This window comes from Fusarium fujikuroi, chromosome FFUJ_chr04 (genome assembly GCF_900079805.1).
Source record: "Fusarium fujikuroi IMI 58289 draft genome, chromosome FFUJ_chr04".
NCBI classification, from domain to species: domain Eukaryota; kingdom Fungi; phylum Ascomycota; class Sordariomycetes; order Hypocreales; family Nectriaceae; genus Fusarium; species Fusarium fujikuroi.
The window spans coordinates 3,007,093-3,021,823 of NC_036625.1; the positions used below are offsets into that span (position 1 = coordinate 3,007,093).

The 14,731-nt window shown below is 43.8% G+C and overlaps 6 protein-coding genes; 3 read left to right on the forward strand and 3 right to left on the reverse strand.

Moving 5' to 3' along the window:
* Positions 1-3,634: 3,634 nt before the first annotated feature.
* FFUJ_14387 (related to pathway-specific regulatory protein nit-4) lies at positions 3,635-5,990 on the forward strand (the record flags this gene model as incomplete). XM_023576740.1 has 7 exons in its annotated part: positions 3,635-3,724; positions 3,828-3,910; positions 3,961-4,833; positions 4,886-5,092; positions 5,143-5,298; positions 5,350-5,527; positions 5,577-5,990. The coding sequence occupies 7 exons, from the start codon at positions 3,635-3,637 to the stop codon at positions 5,988-5,990; spliced, it is 2,001 nt and encodes a 666-aa protein (XP_023429645.1).
* Positions 5,991-6,491: 501 nt separating this feature from the next.
* Positions 6,492-7,551, forward strand: FFUJ_14388 (related to aliphatic nitrilase; the record flags this gene model as incomplete). XM_023576741.1 has 3 exons in its annotated part: positions 6,492-6,649; positions 6,700-6,877; positions 6,925-7,551. 3 exons carry the CDS (start codon positions 6,492-6,494, stop codon positions 7,549-7,551), a joined length of 963 nt encoding a protein of 320 aa, XP_023429646.1.
* A 275-nt stretch (positions 7,552-7,826) lies between these two features.
* FFUJ_14389 (related to allantoate transport protein) lies at positions 7,827-9,284 on the reverse strand (the record flags this gene model as incomplete). Its single annotated transcript, XM_023576742.1, has 1 exon — positions 7,827-9,284. The coding sequence occupies one exon, from the start codon at positions 9,282-9,284 to the stop codon at positions 7,827-7,829; it is 1,458 nt and encodes a 485-aa protein (XP_023429647.1).
* A 771-nt stretch (positions 9,285-10,055) lies between these two features.
* On the forward strand, positions 10,056-11,297 carry FFUJ_14390 (related to salicylate 1-monooxygenase; the record flags this gene model as incomplete). Its single annotated transcript, XM_023576743.1, has 1 exon — positions 10,056-11,297. One exon carries the CDS (start codon positions 10,056-10,058, stop codon positions 11,295-11,297), a length of 1,242 nt encoding a protein of 413 aa, XP_023429648.1.
* Positions 11,298-11,410: 113 nt separating this feature from the next.
* FFUJ_14391 (uncharacterized protein) lies at positions 11,411-13,271 on the reverse strand (the record flags this gene model as incomplete). XM_023576744.1 has 2 exons in its annotated part: positions 11,411-12,959; positions 13,012-13,271. 2 exons carry the CDS (start codon positions 13,269-13,271, stop codon positions 11,411-11,413), a joined length of 1,809 nt encoding a protein of 602 aa, XP_023429649.1.
* Positions 13,272-13,658: 387 nt separating this feature from the next.
* Positions 13,659-14,705, reverse strand: FFUJ_14392 (related to esterase/lipase; the record flags this gene model as incomplete). The annotated part of the gene is made up of 1 exon (XM_023576745.1): positions 13,659-14,705. The coding sequence occupies one exon, from the start codon at positions 14,703-14,705 to the stop codon at positions 13,659-13,661; it is 1,047 nt and encodes a 348-aa protein (XP_023429650.1).
* Positions 14,706-14,731: the final 26 nt, after the last annotated feature.

The window sequence follows — 14,731 nt, forward strand, 5'->3', positions numbered from 1 at the left end:
TAGTAGTATATATATATATATATATATATATATATATATATATGCCAATGCCTTACTTAACTATTGCTAAGTTAGTATTATTAACTTTTAATCTTTTTATTATATATGCTTTTGCTGTATATTTAATAATTGTGGAATTATATTTACTAAGCTGTAGTAGCCTGTAGGGAGCTTTATGCTTGTAAAAGGTAAAAATAAGCCCTAGCTATTATAAGAGTTTTATTATTACGATTTAATTAAATAATAAGAGGCATACTCTCTTGATTCTCTAGAATATAAAGGTATTACTTAAATATACTTTATGATATATTGGCTGATATACTAATATATAGCTATATAATATACTATAAGTATGTATTAATTAATGTATATATTTTAATCCCTTATGCCTTTAACTTATTATAAGTATTAATTAATTAAATAAAGTTAGGCCTAGGTGCTATCTATTTAGTTTAATAGTATTACATTATATTCTATTAATTAGTTATATTTATAGGCATAAAGTTATAAAATGCTTTATATAGTGCCTATTAACTTAAGGATAGCTATTTTTACTAAATATAAGTATAGAGATATATTTAACTAAATAACTATAGCTTAGTATTTAATAAGGCATTATTCTTAAAGAAATGGTATAATTTAATAAATTACTTCTCTTTCTGCTTAGAGGTCTGATACTATAAAAGGCTAAGGCTTTATTATATTCTAATTAGCCCTCTATTAATTACTATAAAGCCTTTCTTTTATAACTAGAAAAGGATATTTTTATCTTTAAGAATATTTTTAAAGAAAAGCTCTTTAATATAATTTTATAATACCTTAATATCTTCTGTTTAGGCCTAGGTTATATTAGATATTATCTAATCTAACTGCTAAGTCTAAAGATATTAATATAATACTCTATAAGAGGTAAAAATATTAAACTTAATTAAAATATGCTATATAATATTATCTGCAGTTATTTGGTTATAATACTTCTATTATTTAATTTAAATATAGAAAGTATTAAGGTTAATAGGGAGGCGCCCTCTAGAGCTTATTATAAGGTTAAAAGAAAGATTAATATAATATAAGAAAATAAATTTATATTAAGAGGCTTAAGATAAGACTATAAAGAATAATATATAGCCTTATACTATAGTATATAGCCTTAAAATACAGTATATAAATATACTATACTAACTATAGCTAGTAACATTAAGAAAAATATTTAAAATTACTTATAATAAGGAACTATAAGGTACTATAAGGTGCTATAAGGTATTATAAAATCTATATATATATCTATTATAGATATAATTTAAGGATATAATTAATTAATAAAGTAAGTTAATAAAAACATTAAACTTTTACTATTAGGTATTATAATGCTTTATATGCCCTATAGTTATTTATAGTAGCCTGTAATGCTCTATAGTGCTTTATATGCCTATAATACTGGTTATAATTTATAACCTATAAGCCATATCCTTATAAAAATAAAGACCTAAAAACTAATTATAGGTAGCTAGAAGAAGTCAGTACTATTTTAAATAGTTATATATAGAATTAAAATACCTTATTTACTGCCCTTTGCCTTTTTAGATTTAGACTTGCCCTTACCCTTGGATTTCTTTTTCTTCTTTTTATAGTTAGTAACTTTATAGAAGAATTAAGAGAGTTTATAATACTCCTTTTTAGTAAAGTCCTTTAATATATCTATAGGGTCCTCTTTACTGTTAGATAAAAAGCTACTACTATTACTAGTAATAGAGATAGTATTAGATATAGCCTTATGCTTTTTAGGAGTTATTGTTAAATAAGTTAATATAGAGATATATAAGGCATTATAAGTATATACCCCTAATATAGCTGCAGTTTGGTCTTGAATAGTTTTAGAGGTAATTAGTATAGCCTTTAGATAGAGCTATAATATAGTAATAGGCAAGAGTACTATTATTAGATATATATTTATTATATAGAAGCGATTTAAGTATTATAAATCTATATAGATAGTAAAGTATAATATTAGTATTCTATAATAAGAATTTAAGTATATACTTAGCCTTAAGGTTTTTATCTTTTTTTTTATATAAAAAGAGTAAATTAGGCTCTTTAAGAAGCTATATAAATTAATATAATATAATATAAAATAGAAAGTAATTAAATATCTTACTTTATTTTTATTAAACTTTATATATATAAGGCCTTTATAGGAATAATTCTTTAATGCATTTATATATACCTAGATAGTTAACTGTAGGTTTATAGAAAGGCATTTAGCCTTATAGTTAAAGGTAGGGATAGGAATCCTATTAACCTTTTTAGCTAAATGCTTAAAAGTGTAGTTACTAAAATTATATTATAGAGCTTCCTTTATAGCTCTATAGTCTTTATTATTATTATATTTAAAGATATATAGCTAACGTTTAAGTTACTTCTTCTTAATAATATAATCCTCTTTAAGAGCTTTATTATCTATTTCCTTTTTAATATAAGTAAGCATTTCTATAAGCTTATTATAATGCTGCTTTAATTTAGTATATTTTGCTTTAAACTTCTTAACAGTAATATAGGCTTCTTTAGCCTTTTTCTTTTAAGTAGTAATATAGTTAGCTTTAAGCTTTTTCTTAAAGGCAATATATTTCTCTTTAGCCTTTTTAGTAGTAATATAATTAGCTTTAGCCTTCTTAATAGCAATATACTTAACTTTAGCCTTCTCTATAGTAATATATTTAGCTTTAACCTTTTCTATAAGATAGGCTTCTTTAGCTTTATAGGCTAAGCGCTCCCTTTTAGCCTTTACGGTTTTATAGAGAGGCATAATATTATAAAATTATATAGGTCTTTATAATATCTAGATAGGTCCTCTAATTAGATATTAGCCTTAAGTTACTTATATAGTATACTAAAATATAAAGAATAAAAGATAAAAGAGATATAAAAATAAAGCCTTTAATTATATAACCTTAATTAATATAATATAAGGGCATAAAAGGGTATAAAGGTAAGGTAAGGAAAGGGTTAATATAGGCTAAAGCCTAATACCTTAATAATCTGGCTTTAGGTATAAAATTAGGGGGGGAATATACTTTAAATTGCTTTAAAGTAAAATAAAAATAAAGCTCTAAAGCATATAAATTTAATAAGGTATATATTAGGTTATAGAGGGCAATTATAGGTAAATATAATATACTAAAAGTAGGGATTTCTTACCTTATAAGGCATAATAAATTTAGGGAATAAAAATAAAGCTAAACTTAAGATTAACGATAACTATTGTAAAGTTACATAAAGCTATATAACCCTCTTAAGTAAAGGGCTATAATTAGTTAGACCTATATTTACCTTACTTATATTAAATTATAAGGAATATTAATTACAGTACTGTATAGTATAGGGTCGGCCTACTAAGAGATGAATTTTGGCATAGATATCGATTTGGCCTTCTGTACGAGAGGGTTACAGATAAGCTATCGTGCTTTGGGAATAGCTTCTTCCCCTCGGATTCATTAAACCTTCCGTTGCCCTGGGCCTGGGCAGCAACGACAGTGGAGAACTTGCAATTATTACCCCAGATTTTACCACCGCGGCTCCTTGTTTTCTCACACGATCACGCATTAAGAATTCAAGTCTCTGCATCACGCATTTGATCATGTCTACGACGGCTGTTTATTCTGCCCCACCTAACCCCAGGAAGCGGGCTTCGGTAGCCTGTAACGGCTGCCGGGTCAAGAGAACAAAGGTAATGCTCCCCTCCCTGCACGACTTGAGCCTCTATACGAACAAGTGACGTCGCATGACCTCGATCTACCTATGTGATAGTAGCTGACTCGAGCTATGCGCAGTGCGATGGCAGTCAGCCAAGATGCAGCGCATGCTACGACCGCCAACAAGACTGCGAGTATACCCAGGCTGAAAGTAACAGAAAGTACGTCAACACAGCATTATGGCAGAAATTGCACTAACACATACGGACAGACGACATACAAATGCATATATCAACGCGTTGGAAGCCCGTGTCGCTAGCTTGGAGAAGCAACTCGCCCAGCGCAATGGTGATCCTGGGACACCAGACTCTGCAAAGAACAGCAGCAACTGTGACCATGAGGAGGTGGCCTTCGTAAGCACTACCCAAGCTTCTCAACCGGACCCAAACAGTACCACAAGCGAAGAAGATATGGATGATCTCGCAAATGCTCTCGGTTGCTTCACTCTTGGTGAGATTGGAGAGTTGCGCTATTTCGGCGCATCCAGCAACTTTTCCATCATTCCCAACCACTCTATTAAGGTTCCATCGTCGATCCAAGCCAGACTTCGCGGCATAGAGGCCGCTGAAAAAATGCCCGATTTCATCACGCCCTCTGACGAGATGCGCGATCACCTACTGGAGATTTTCTGGCGATGGCAGAACTGTTGGCAGTACATCGTCCCAAGAGAGCTATTCGTCAGGGATCTATACGTCGAGAAGAGTGGTCGGTACTGCACGCCTTCTTTAATGGCGGCGATTTTAGCAATATCGTCGCGGTACTCTCCGAGATTAGAGCTTCGAACTGATCCCGATGACGCAAATACGGCTGGTGAAGCGTTTGCTGCTCAAGCCAAGACCATGCTTCATTACGAATGTGAAGCTCCAACGACGTCGACGGTTCAAGCAACAGCCCTTCTGGGCCTGTACTGGGCAACTATTGACAATGAGGGTCTCGGATTCCTGTACATCGGTATGGCGACCAGGATGGCCATGAACCTGGGCCTTCATTGTGATTGCTCACCGTACGCTTCCAAAGGCTTAGTATCCGCTGATGACGTGGAGGCCAGGAACGTCACATTCTGGGGTGTATATTTCTTAGACAAGTAAAACAACCAAAGAGCACTGGCATGTTTCGAAAACTGACGACTAGAACAGACTTTATTGCCTTGGTATGGGCCGGCCGGCCAGTATCCAAGAGTACAACATCACAACAACCAAACCAAAAGGACTCACCCAACATAGCCCTCTCTTATCTGACTATCAATATGGAATATCCGCTCCATATCCGACAAGTCATATTCTGGAAAACTCGATGTATACCTGTGACCTTGTGCTCGCTACCTCGGAGGTTATCGACCAGCTGTGAGAAATCTATACTTAAGTGGCAAGGGATGGCAGCTGACATGGTACAGATATGCACAGAGATACGCATGGACTGATAAAGAAAGAGAAGACCGAGTTATGAAAGCTCATCTACAAGCTGTCGGACTCTTTGACCAGTTGCCGAAAAGCTTGAAAATTTCGAGTTCCAGTCTTCAGTGTTCTCCGCCATATGTCTATCAGTTTCAGTGAGTAACTATGGATCTGGTAAGGGTATCTCACTGACGGCTATTCTCCAGTTTACAATACCACCACGCAATATTGCTACTTCATCGACCATTCTTTCAGCTCCTCAACCCTGGCAAGAGCACCATCGCCTATGATCCAGAGGGAGGAGATATTCACTCAAAGTCCTGCAGGGAATCAGCCGTCAAGATGGCTAGGATTCTACAGATATTCAGAAAGAATTACACAATGGTATGTGATCGTTTGATCTTAACTATCCTAGCAAACTGACAACGCCTAGCGAAATATGCCTGTCTCAGGAGTCCACCCAGCCTTCACTGCAGCAATCATCCATCTTCTTCACATTAAGTCAACAGGAAACTACGGCAGAAGTGAGGCTATGCGATGTCTTTACATATGCGTTAAATCCCTCTATGAGATGAATGTGAACTGGAATTGGGCCAATCGGTCCATTCGAGCGATCTTGTCCCTGGCTAGGGAATGGGAAATCGACATCTGGGCTCATGGTCTCGCACAAGAGATCAATGAAGAGAGCAGGCGACAATTTGAACGGTATGAAATGGACGATCTTGTGGTTTTCCATGATCACGGCTCGGAGGGTAGCTTTGAGCATGTTTATTCGCTGGACGATATTTTCGAGTCTTGGACGTATGACCAGTGTTTTGGGGAGTCATCTCTGGACTTTTTCGTTTAGTTTAGGACTGTAATGAGGCCTTGTCTTTGGTGCTACTAATCTGATTATATAGCTTAATCCAGTCCTAGGATATTGATTATCCTGCTTCCGATATGAGCGAGGTCTGACACGTAACCAATCGTATATTGACTGTGGCCTATTGTGGAATTGTGGATGTCATAAATCCGGCGTGCGGAGATTAGGTTTGGCATATCTGGGGTAACTGGGGTCAAGGAGAGTAATTATCCGGGAATCAATCACCCGACCTTGATGATCACCAGGTAATCTGATATCCGGATAGACCCCTCAAACAATCCCCACCAAGAACAGATAGATGCTGAGATGGGAAATATCGTCGCATCTTTGCCACAAGATGAGTATCAGTCTCACAAGTATAAGTAGAGGAGCAAGTCGCCCTCAAATTCCTCAAATTCCTCATCTCATCATCCTTCTCGGTCCAACACAAGCATCAACAACACAACCACCAACACAAACTCACAACCTCAACTACAATCTATCAAGATGTCCAAGTCCCTCAAAGTCGCCGCCATCCAAGCCGAGCCCGTCTGGAACGATCTCCAGGGCGGTGTCAACAAGTCCATCGGTCTCATCCAAGAGGCAGCAAAGAACGGTGCCAACGTAATCGGCTTCCCTGAAGTCTTCATTCCTGGATATCCATGGTAAGTAGAAGACTTACGAAACATGGGCAGATCAGCTTATTCATTTCTAGGAGCATCTGGGCCAACTCGCCTACCGAGAACGCACCATGGGTCAATGAGTACTTCAAGAACTCATTGGAGAGAGAGTCACCTGAGATGGACCAGATCCGAGCTGCTGTTCGAGAGGCAGGCGTATTTGTAGTCCTTGGATATAGTGAGAGATACAGGGGAACTCTTTACATCGCGCAGGTGAGTTGTGCTACTAACTGAACCTTTCGGTGTGTTGACGGAATAAGTCCTTCATCGACGAGACCGGCACTATTGTTCTTCACCGCCGCAAGATCAAGCCCACCCATGTTGAGCGTGCTATCTACGGTGACGGACAGGGCGAGTCTCTGACCAATGTCGCCGACACGAAATTTGGCAGGGTTGCTGGTCTTAACTGCTGGGAGCACACCCAGACACTTCTCCGCTACTATGAATACTCCCAGGATGTCGATATCCACGTCTCCAGCTGGCCTTCCATCTTCCCCCAGAACGTCCCTGAGTGGCCATACCATATCACTCCCGAATGCTGCAAGGCCTTCTCTCACGTCGTCTCCATGGAGGGAGCCTGCTTCGTTCTTCTGGCAAGTCAGATCATGACTGAGGAGAACCATAAGAAGGCGAACGTTGAAGGCTACGACTATACTAAGAAGTCTGGTGGCGGCTTCAGTATGATCTTTTCGCCTTTCGGAGAGGAGCTTGTCAAGCCCCTTGCTCCTAACGAGGAGGGTATTCTTTACGCTGATATCAACCTTGAGGAGAAGTACAAGGCGAAGCAGAACTTAGACATTGTCGGCCACTACTCGCGACCCGACCAGCTGAGCCTTCGCGTCAACAAACATGCTGCCAAGCCTGTCTTCTTTGCCAACGACCTGTGAGCTCATGGATCTAACTCCTCGGCGAGCGGCTCTTGCTTACAGGTTGCAGTTCGGTGGACCAACCGGGAACCCATGGTAGTCTTGCTTTGAGGATCAATTAGTTTGAATAGCGCCATTAAATACTTACAATCCCTAAGACTTTAGTGCCGTGATGCTTCTAACCATATTGTGACTAGAAAGAGGGTAAACTATTTCTCAGAGAGACAGATGTGATAGGTTAACTGGCTTAAATTCATTCCTAAAGCAATAAACTACTATAAACCAACTAGTCTTGTTTAGTAAACGTAGAAGAAGTTAGGGTTGTTCCTATCCGTCATGGTATCCGGATCAACCTCTCCACTCTGACCAAGATCCTGTGAAACTCTTCCCTTCCTGTTTCTAAGGCCATAAAGAATTCTGGTAAGGATTGTAATAACCACGGAGGCACCACAGACACAGAAGACAGTTATCTTTGCAGGGATGAAGCTTGGGGCATCCTTCGCTTGGAAAGTCTGGGGGCCAATGATATTGGCAATGGAGAAGCCAACAGCGACGATGGCGTTGGTAGTGACCTTCTTGGTGTACCCTTGAACGTTGGCTCCGACAAGAGCATAAATTAGTGCGAGAGGTGCAACGTCGAAGTTGATCAAATAGATACCAGCGAGAGAGCCGGCTTGACTGCTGGAGTAGAAGGACATGAGCCCTGCGCCGATCAGAGTTGGGACCATGAGAAGGCAAAGACCCAGCCATCGTGGGAACCCGTAGAGGATGGCGAAAGTGCTGAGTAAGGTGGCTGACACTGATACAACGCCAGCAGGCATGTTGAGAAGAGCGGCCTGTTTGGGGTCGTATCCGAAGCCGCGGATTAGAGTAGCAGAGAAGGTCGTGATGATGCCTGATGGGATAACGATGAGAATAGTGTTAAGGAAAAGCAACCAAACTTGGATGTCCTTGAGAGCATCCCAAATACCAGCGCGGCGGAAGACCTTGGCGCTTTTCCCTCCCTGATCAGCATCAAGTGCTTCTTGAAGCATGACCTGCTCCTGCTCTGTGAGGAACTTGGCATCCTTAATACTGGAAGGCATCCAGAAGAGAACAAGAAGACCGATCATGACATTGAAGGCACCAACTGACACAAACATGATGCGCCAGCTCTGGAAGCTGCTGGTTCGGCTACCATGCTGGGCAGCATAAGAGATCAGTCCACCAACAGTCTGGCCGATACCAAGACCGCAGTACCAGATACCGGTTCTTGGGGTTGCTTGTCTTCTGGTGTACCACTGTGAAGTGATCATGATGAGGGCAGGCGAGATAACAGCTTCGAACATGCCAAGAAGAGTTCTCGCAGCTGCCATACCAGGGAAGTTATGAGCAGCGGAAGAGCAGCAGATAACGATACCCCAGAGAACAACGTTGAGGCCAAGGACCTTGCTGACGGGAAACTTCTGGATCAAGACACCCTGAGGAAATTCAGCAACGGCGAAACCGATGAAGAAAGCGGTGGCCATCCAGGAGAAGTCATTTCCAGTGAAGTGGAGGTTCTCCGAAAGACCCATGATGTTGGCATAGTTGATGAGGACTTTGTCAAGGAACTGGAGGAAGTAGCAGACTAGCATAAGAGGAACGAGGTGGTAGTCGACTTTGCGAGTGATCGGCTTCAGGGATGCTTCGCTGATGACATCTTGGACTGAGCCTTTGGTGACGGAGGGAGGACGCATGATGTCTGGGATCTTCTCGTTGTCGGTAGGAGTCATGGTGAAGCTGCCACAAGAGTTAGACAGATGCAGCAGTGCAAGTTGTTAGGTACTCACCTGTCCGATGCACAAGTAGTTGTTGTGAGTTGAAGAAAGAGTCAGATATTTGAGTGAAAAGTTCAATCGGTGGCAAGGTAGCGATCGATTGACGAAGGCAGCCTGTACTGAAGCCAAAAGGAGATGCCTCAATGGGACGACAAGACAGGGTTAAGTACCTCGAGCCCGCGATACCACCCTTAGGGTATCTAGTAGCCAAACATGAGCAGTTGCAATGTTATCTTGATAGAATTCAAGTCATAGCTCCGAGTCTGGACTCCAAAAACCTGGGGAATGATGATACGTCGGTAAACTCTATCTAGATTGGGCTAGACCGCGATAAAGCTGCAACCGTCGGATCCTGATGGGCGGGACCAATGAAATCGTGTGGATTTCTTCCCCGCCCGTCGCTTCGAGGTCCCAGGAATGGTTCTTGGGTTCGCCGTGTTGATAGCGGTCCGCGCGGTTTGAGATAGTGGTTTTCAGCCTCAGTCGTCCGAGGGCGGAGCAGGCTGGGATTGGGATGATATGAGACGAGAGCAATGACACGCGTTGAGCGCCGGGCATAAGACTACGATACATATAATTAGAACTTCAATTACAATCTTCTCGTCAAAATCCTCAATCACATCTTACACAGTACTTCGTTGCATCCTGTAGCACCTCTCTCTATCCCTAAGCCAAACGGCTCAATCATAGCCTCGACTTATCCACACAAGCTCTTCACAACACAACATGCCTGGACGAACAGAAACGTCTCTCTCAATAGGCATCATCGGCTCCGGTCTTGGTGGTCTCTCCGCCGCCATCGCCCTCCGACGAGCCGGCCACCAAGTCACTCTCTACGAGCGCTACGACTTTGGTGGCGAAGTCGGTGCATCGCTTTCAGTCGCCTCCAACGGCTCTCGCTTCTTGGAAGAATGGGACGTTGACATTCCCGCTGCCAAGCCAGTCATCTTGCGAAACCTCATCCGCCATGACTACTCTACTGGAGAAGTCGAAGGCACATACCCATTGGGAGACTATCGCGAACGCTTCGGCACAGACTACAACAACTTTCATCGAATCGACCTGCATAATCACCTCAAAGACACTGCTTTGTCGCCAAGCGGCAAAGGTCGGCCTGCTGAGTTAAAGACATGGCACAGGGCATCCAAGCTTGACACTGAAACTGGTCACATCACCTTTGAGAACGGTAATGAGGCTACGCATGATGCCATCATTTGCGCAGACGGTATCCGAAGCGTGATGCGGGAGCAACTTGGCGTTATTCCAAATTTTGTGCCCAGCACATCTTGCTGTTATCGCTGCATCATCTACGCCGACAAGCTACGTGAGCTCGGCCTCGAGGAGTATATCAACAACGAGGCAATCGAGTTTTGGGGCGGCGACACAAAGACCAAGATCGTTCTATCAGCATGCAGCGATAACAACGTTGTTTCATGCTACTGTTTTTATCCAGCCGAGAAGAATGATACCAAGGAAGATGGCTGGAACATCTCCACCACTGGCGACGTTCTTGCTTCTACATTCCCTGGGTTAGATCCTAAGCTCATCAAGCTCTTCCTCAACGCCGAAGACATCAAGATGTGGCGTCTGTACAACCACGATCCCTATCCCTACTGGACCAAAGGCCGTTGCACACTGCTGGGCGATGCTGCGCATCCCATGATGCCAGATCAAAGTCAGGGTGCTTGCATGGCCATCGAAGACGCGGGCGCATTGGGTATCCTCTTTTCAGAGAAGTATTCGGACTTGAGTGTTGAACAGCGTCTCAAGCTGTATGAGGCGGAGCGCAAGCCACGTGCTACAAGATTGCAAGAAGCGAGCAAGCGTGCGAGAGAGAACTTGAATGAAAGGATTGGTTGGTCGAGCAAGAACACGAAGCCGGGGATGTTGACAATTGATGAGGTCTGTGCCTATGATATGCATGCCCATATCGCTGGGTTGGTCAATGATACGCAGGTCTCTTCGTAGAGAGTGTTGGAATGTATATATAGCTCGTTTAAAATAGTCCTCTCCTTTCATAGCCTTTTCTTTAAATGTTTCACGAGTACAATTGCGTCTGGTCGTATTATCTTACATTGTTATCAGTATAGTGCTAGTCCGCCCATCTCCTCATACCGAATCCTAGCCCAATTAACCATACTCTCGGTCTCTCTTCTCTTCCAAACAGTCTCTACTAATTCGCGGCTCTGATGTACATATCCGAACCCACAAGTCCGCTCCATGATCATCAGCCTATCTTGCACGACCATTCTCTGCTCAAGACAGTTGCATGCACCACCTGCCATCACCAGAGGAAATAGGAGGCAGCTCTCGAGGGGACTGCCATAACGGATCTTCTGTGCTGAGTCGAGAATGTGCTGGACACACTCAAATACCTTTTCTGTAAGTGAGTACCCTTCTGTGATTTGGTGAAGTCGGAGGCGGAGTGCCCATTCGTATGCGGTTGTTGCGTGGAGGACGTCGTCATTGGTAGGTGACAAGGACGCGACGGCGCCTGCGAGACCACCATAGTCGTAAGCCCAGTTATCCAATCTCCCCTGAACTCTTTCAGCTTCTTCGCGAAACAGAGCTTCGGAAGCCTCATCAACTCTGGTTCCTCGTTTGCTGGCCAGATTATTCACACGATCGACCATGTGGAACAGTTCTTTCGGTATTCCATAAACTGCAGCATCATCGTTGCTGGCATCTTCCGTCGGCTCAGGTGTAGTTGCCACTGTCTTGTCGTCTATCAGAGGAGGCTTGCAGGTGCTTGTTGTCGCTGCACTATCTAGAAAGCGCGCCAGCTTGACAAAGAACTTAAAGTGACCTGTCAGATTACCACCGGTCTGAGATTTGACTGTTGACAAGAGTCGTTTTGCGCCTTGGAGATGAAGCTTCCATCCTGCTGAGGTACCATCGAACAGCTCTGACATACACAGAAGTAGGCAGGATACCAGCGCGACATCCACTGAACCCCCATCTACATGAGGTAGGAGACCGGCCAGAGATTGCGTCGCTTGGCCTTTGTGATACAGTGCCCTATCTCGCATGTCAGGTTGAAGCTTCTGCCAATGCGTTGCACTCAAAGCGAGGACGCAATGAAGGATGAGCTGGTTTGAGACGGCCATGGGAACGAGATAACTGAGGTAAGGGTTTGATGTTGAATTTGGATGCCTTGATAGCACTGAGGCGACAATATTTGAGTAATGGTTTAGCAATGCTTTGTCGTGAGGAGATGTCATGTCTGGTACCAAACTCGGCGTATACAGAGTGAGCGTGGTATTTGGTAGACTGTCTGGTGAGTCTTCCGCAATGGGAGGTGTTTCCGGGAGAATATCGAGCCAGCCTGTGTCAGTGGTCAAGTCCCAGGATAGTTCTGGTAACGTCGCCGTTATGTCAACGTCGGCACCATCTACGGGAACGGCTGTCGACATTTGGCATAGCAAGTCGGCGATACTCAGGTCCACGTTGGATTGGACTGAACCTGGCGAAGGATTTGGGCTTGGTGATGTCTCCGACGACAGGTCGAGGACTTGTTCTGCGCTAAGCCATGATTCATTGGTCCAGCCGTTGAGCCTCGGTCTACTTGCCCTCTCGGTCGGCCACGAACAGTCGAGGCAAAGTCTCCTGCAGTCGCCACAGCTGGGTTTGCTATGACAATGATGAGATCAGGCTCGTCAAGACAAACGAGGTTGGTGCTTACCGCTCATCGCATTTCTTCTTGCGCCTTTTGCACGTCAAACAGCCTGTCTGCACCCTGCGTATCTTTGCTTTCGGCTGCCCAACAGAGACCCCATCACGACCGTCAAGCCCAAACTCCCCGGACAACGAAGCCGAGTACCCCTTTGGACGACAAGGTAGGCTCAACCTACTGCACCGATCGCACGGCACACCACCCTTGCAGCGCTGTTTGATCTCGGCGCACCGTAAGCAGGTATTACTCGGTCGCTCGCGCGTCGCCATGGTTTCGAGGTCAGCGAGGAGGAGGAAAAGCTGGGGTAATGAGAGGGAGGAGGTATGGGTCACCCGGAATTAGGAACCGGCTCCCTCGTTATCTTGATAGCGCGTAAGTGCTAGACTGCTAACAGCTAGTTTGGTGATATGGTATCCGTCATATCAGGCGCTACAGTGGCACCAAGCGGGGTTAGATAGCGCTGTCGGGTATGGGGAGATAGCCCGCTAACAGCGAGGTCTTCAGCGACGGGCCTTGGCTTTAGCTGCCAATTCTCTGAGCATCGCGGGCTCATCAATTGCACCCTTTCTCTCTCGCGAGTTGATTTACAGACTCACGATATCGATGCTTATAGCATTTCTCTGTTTAATAGAATGGTTCAATTACACTGTCTGAGACTATAGCTCATGTAAAGCAGTTCGAATAGCACCAGCAGTCTGCAGAATAAACTCCTTCGCCTGCCAAAGATCCTTATCCATATGCATAAACGGATGCGGTACGCCAGGGAACCTCTTCAACGTCACCTCATTGCCATGCTCAATCAACTTCATGCCGTAAGCCTCGCCCTCGTCCCTCAACGGGTCGGCACCAGCTGTATAAATGACAGTCTTTGCGAGATTATTATAGTTGTCCGCCTTGAACAGGTTGCCATAAATCGCAGGTATTTGCGCACGCTTCTTAGCGATCTCTTCAGGGGTTGAGCCCAGCGAACTCCATTTGAGCTTGTCGAACCAAGCTAGTCGGCCCCAATTGAGTGTGGGCGCATGCTCATTTTCTTGCATCGACTTGAACGGTGAATCTGATGCTGAAGAATATTGACTTAAATCGTCAATCACTGGTGTTCCAACAGCGACGAGCTTGAGAGGGATTCCTGCATCGCGGGCCAAGTGCGCCAGCGCAAGACTAATGAACCCACCGGCTGAGACTCCGCCAACAGAGATTCTCTCAGGATCAATGCTAAATCGCTCAGCGCCCTTCTCGTAGATGTACTTCAGAGCAGCGAAACTATCGGTAACACCACAAGGGAACGCATTCTCGGGTACAAGGCGATATGCGACATCAATGACAGCGACGCCAGCGACATTGCAGATGTGCTTGCAAATATGGCTCTCGGTATCAAGATCGCCTAGACCCCAGCCGCCACCATGGTAGTCGATATGCACAGGCCATGGACCTGCAGCGTCAGGCTCATACACTCGAACATCTAGAGTGATGCCCTCGTGAGTAACAATCTGGGTATCGTATTGGCGCGCGACATCTGGTGCGGGGCCAGTGCCGTACGAGTAGAGAACTGAGTATTTCGATCGGAGGATGCCGAGATCAATTGGTTTGAGGGGAGTGTTGGCGACGTTGTCGTTGTAGAGCTTCTCAAAGACAGGGTCGAGTTTGCCCTTCATTGAGGGATGAACAGGCTGAAGAGCCTCATGCTTGGTGTCTTGTGTCATGGTGACTGCGGCAAAGATACGATATC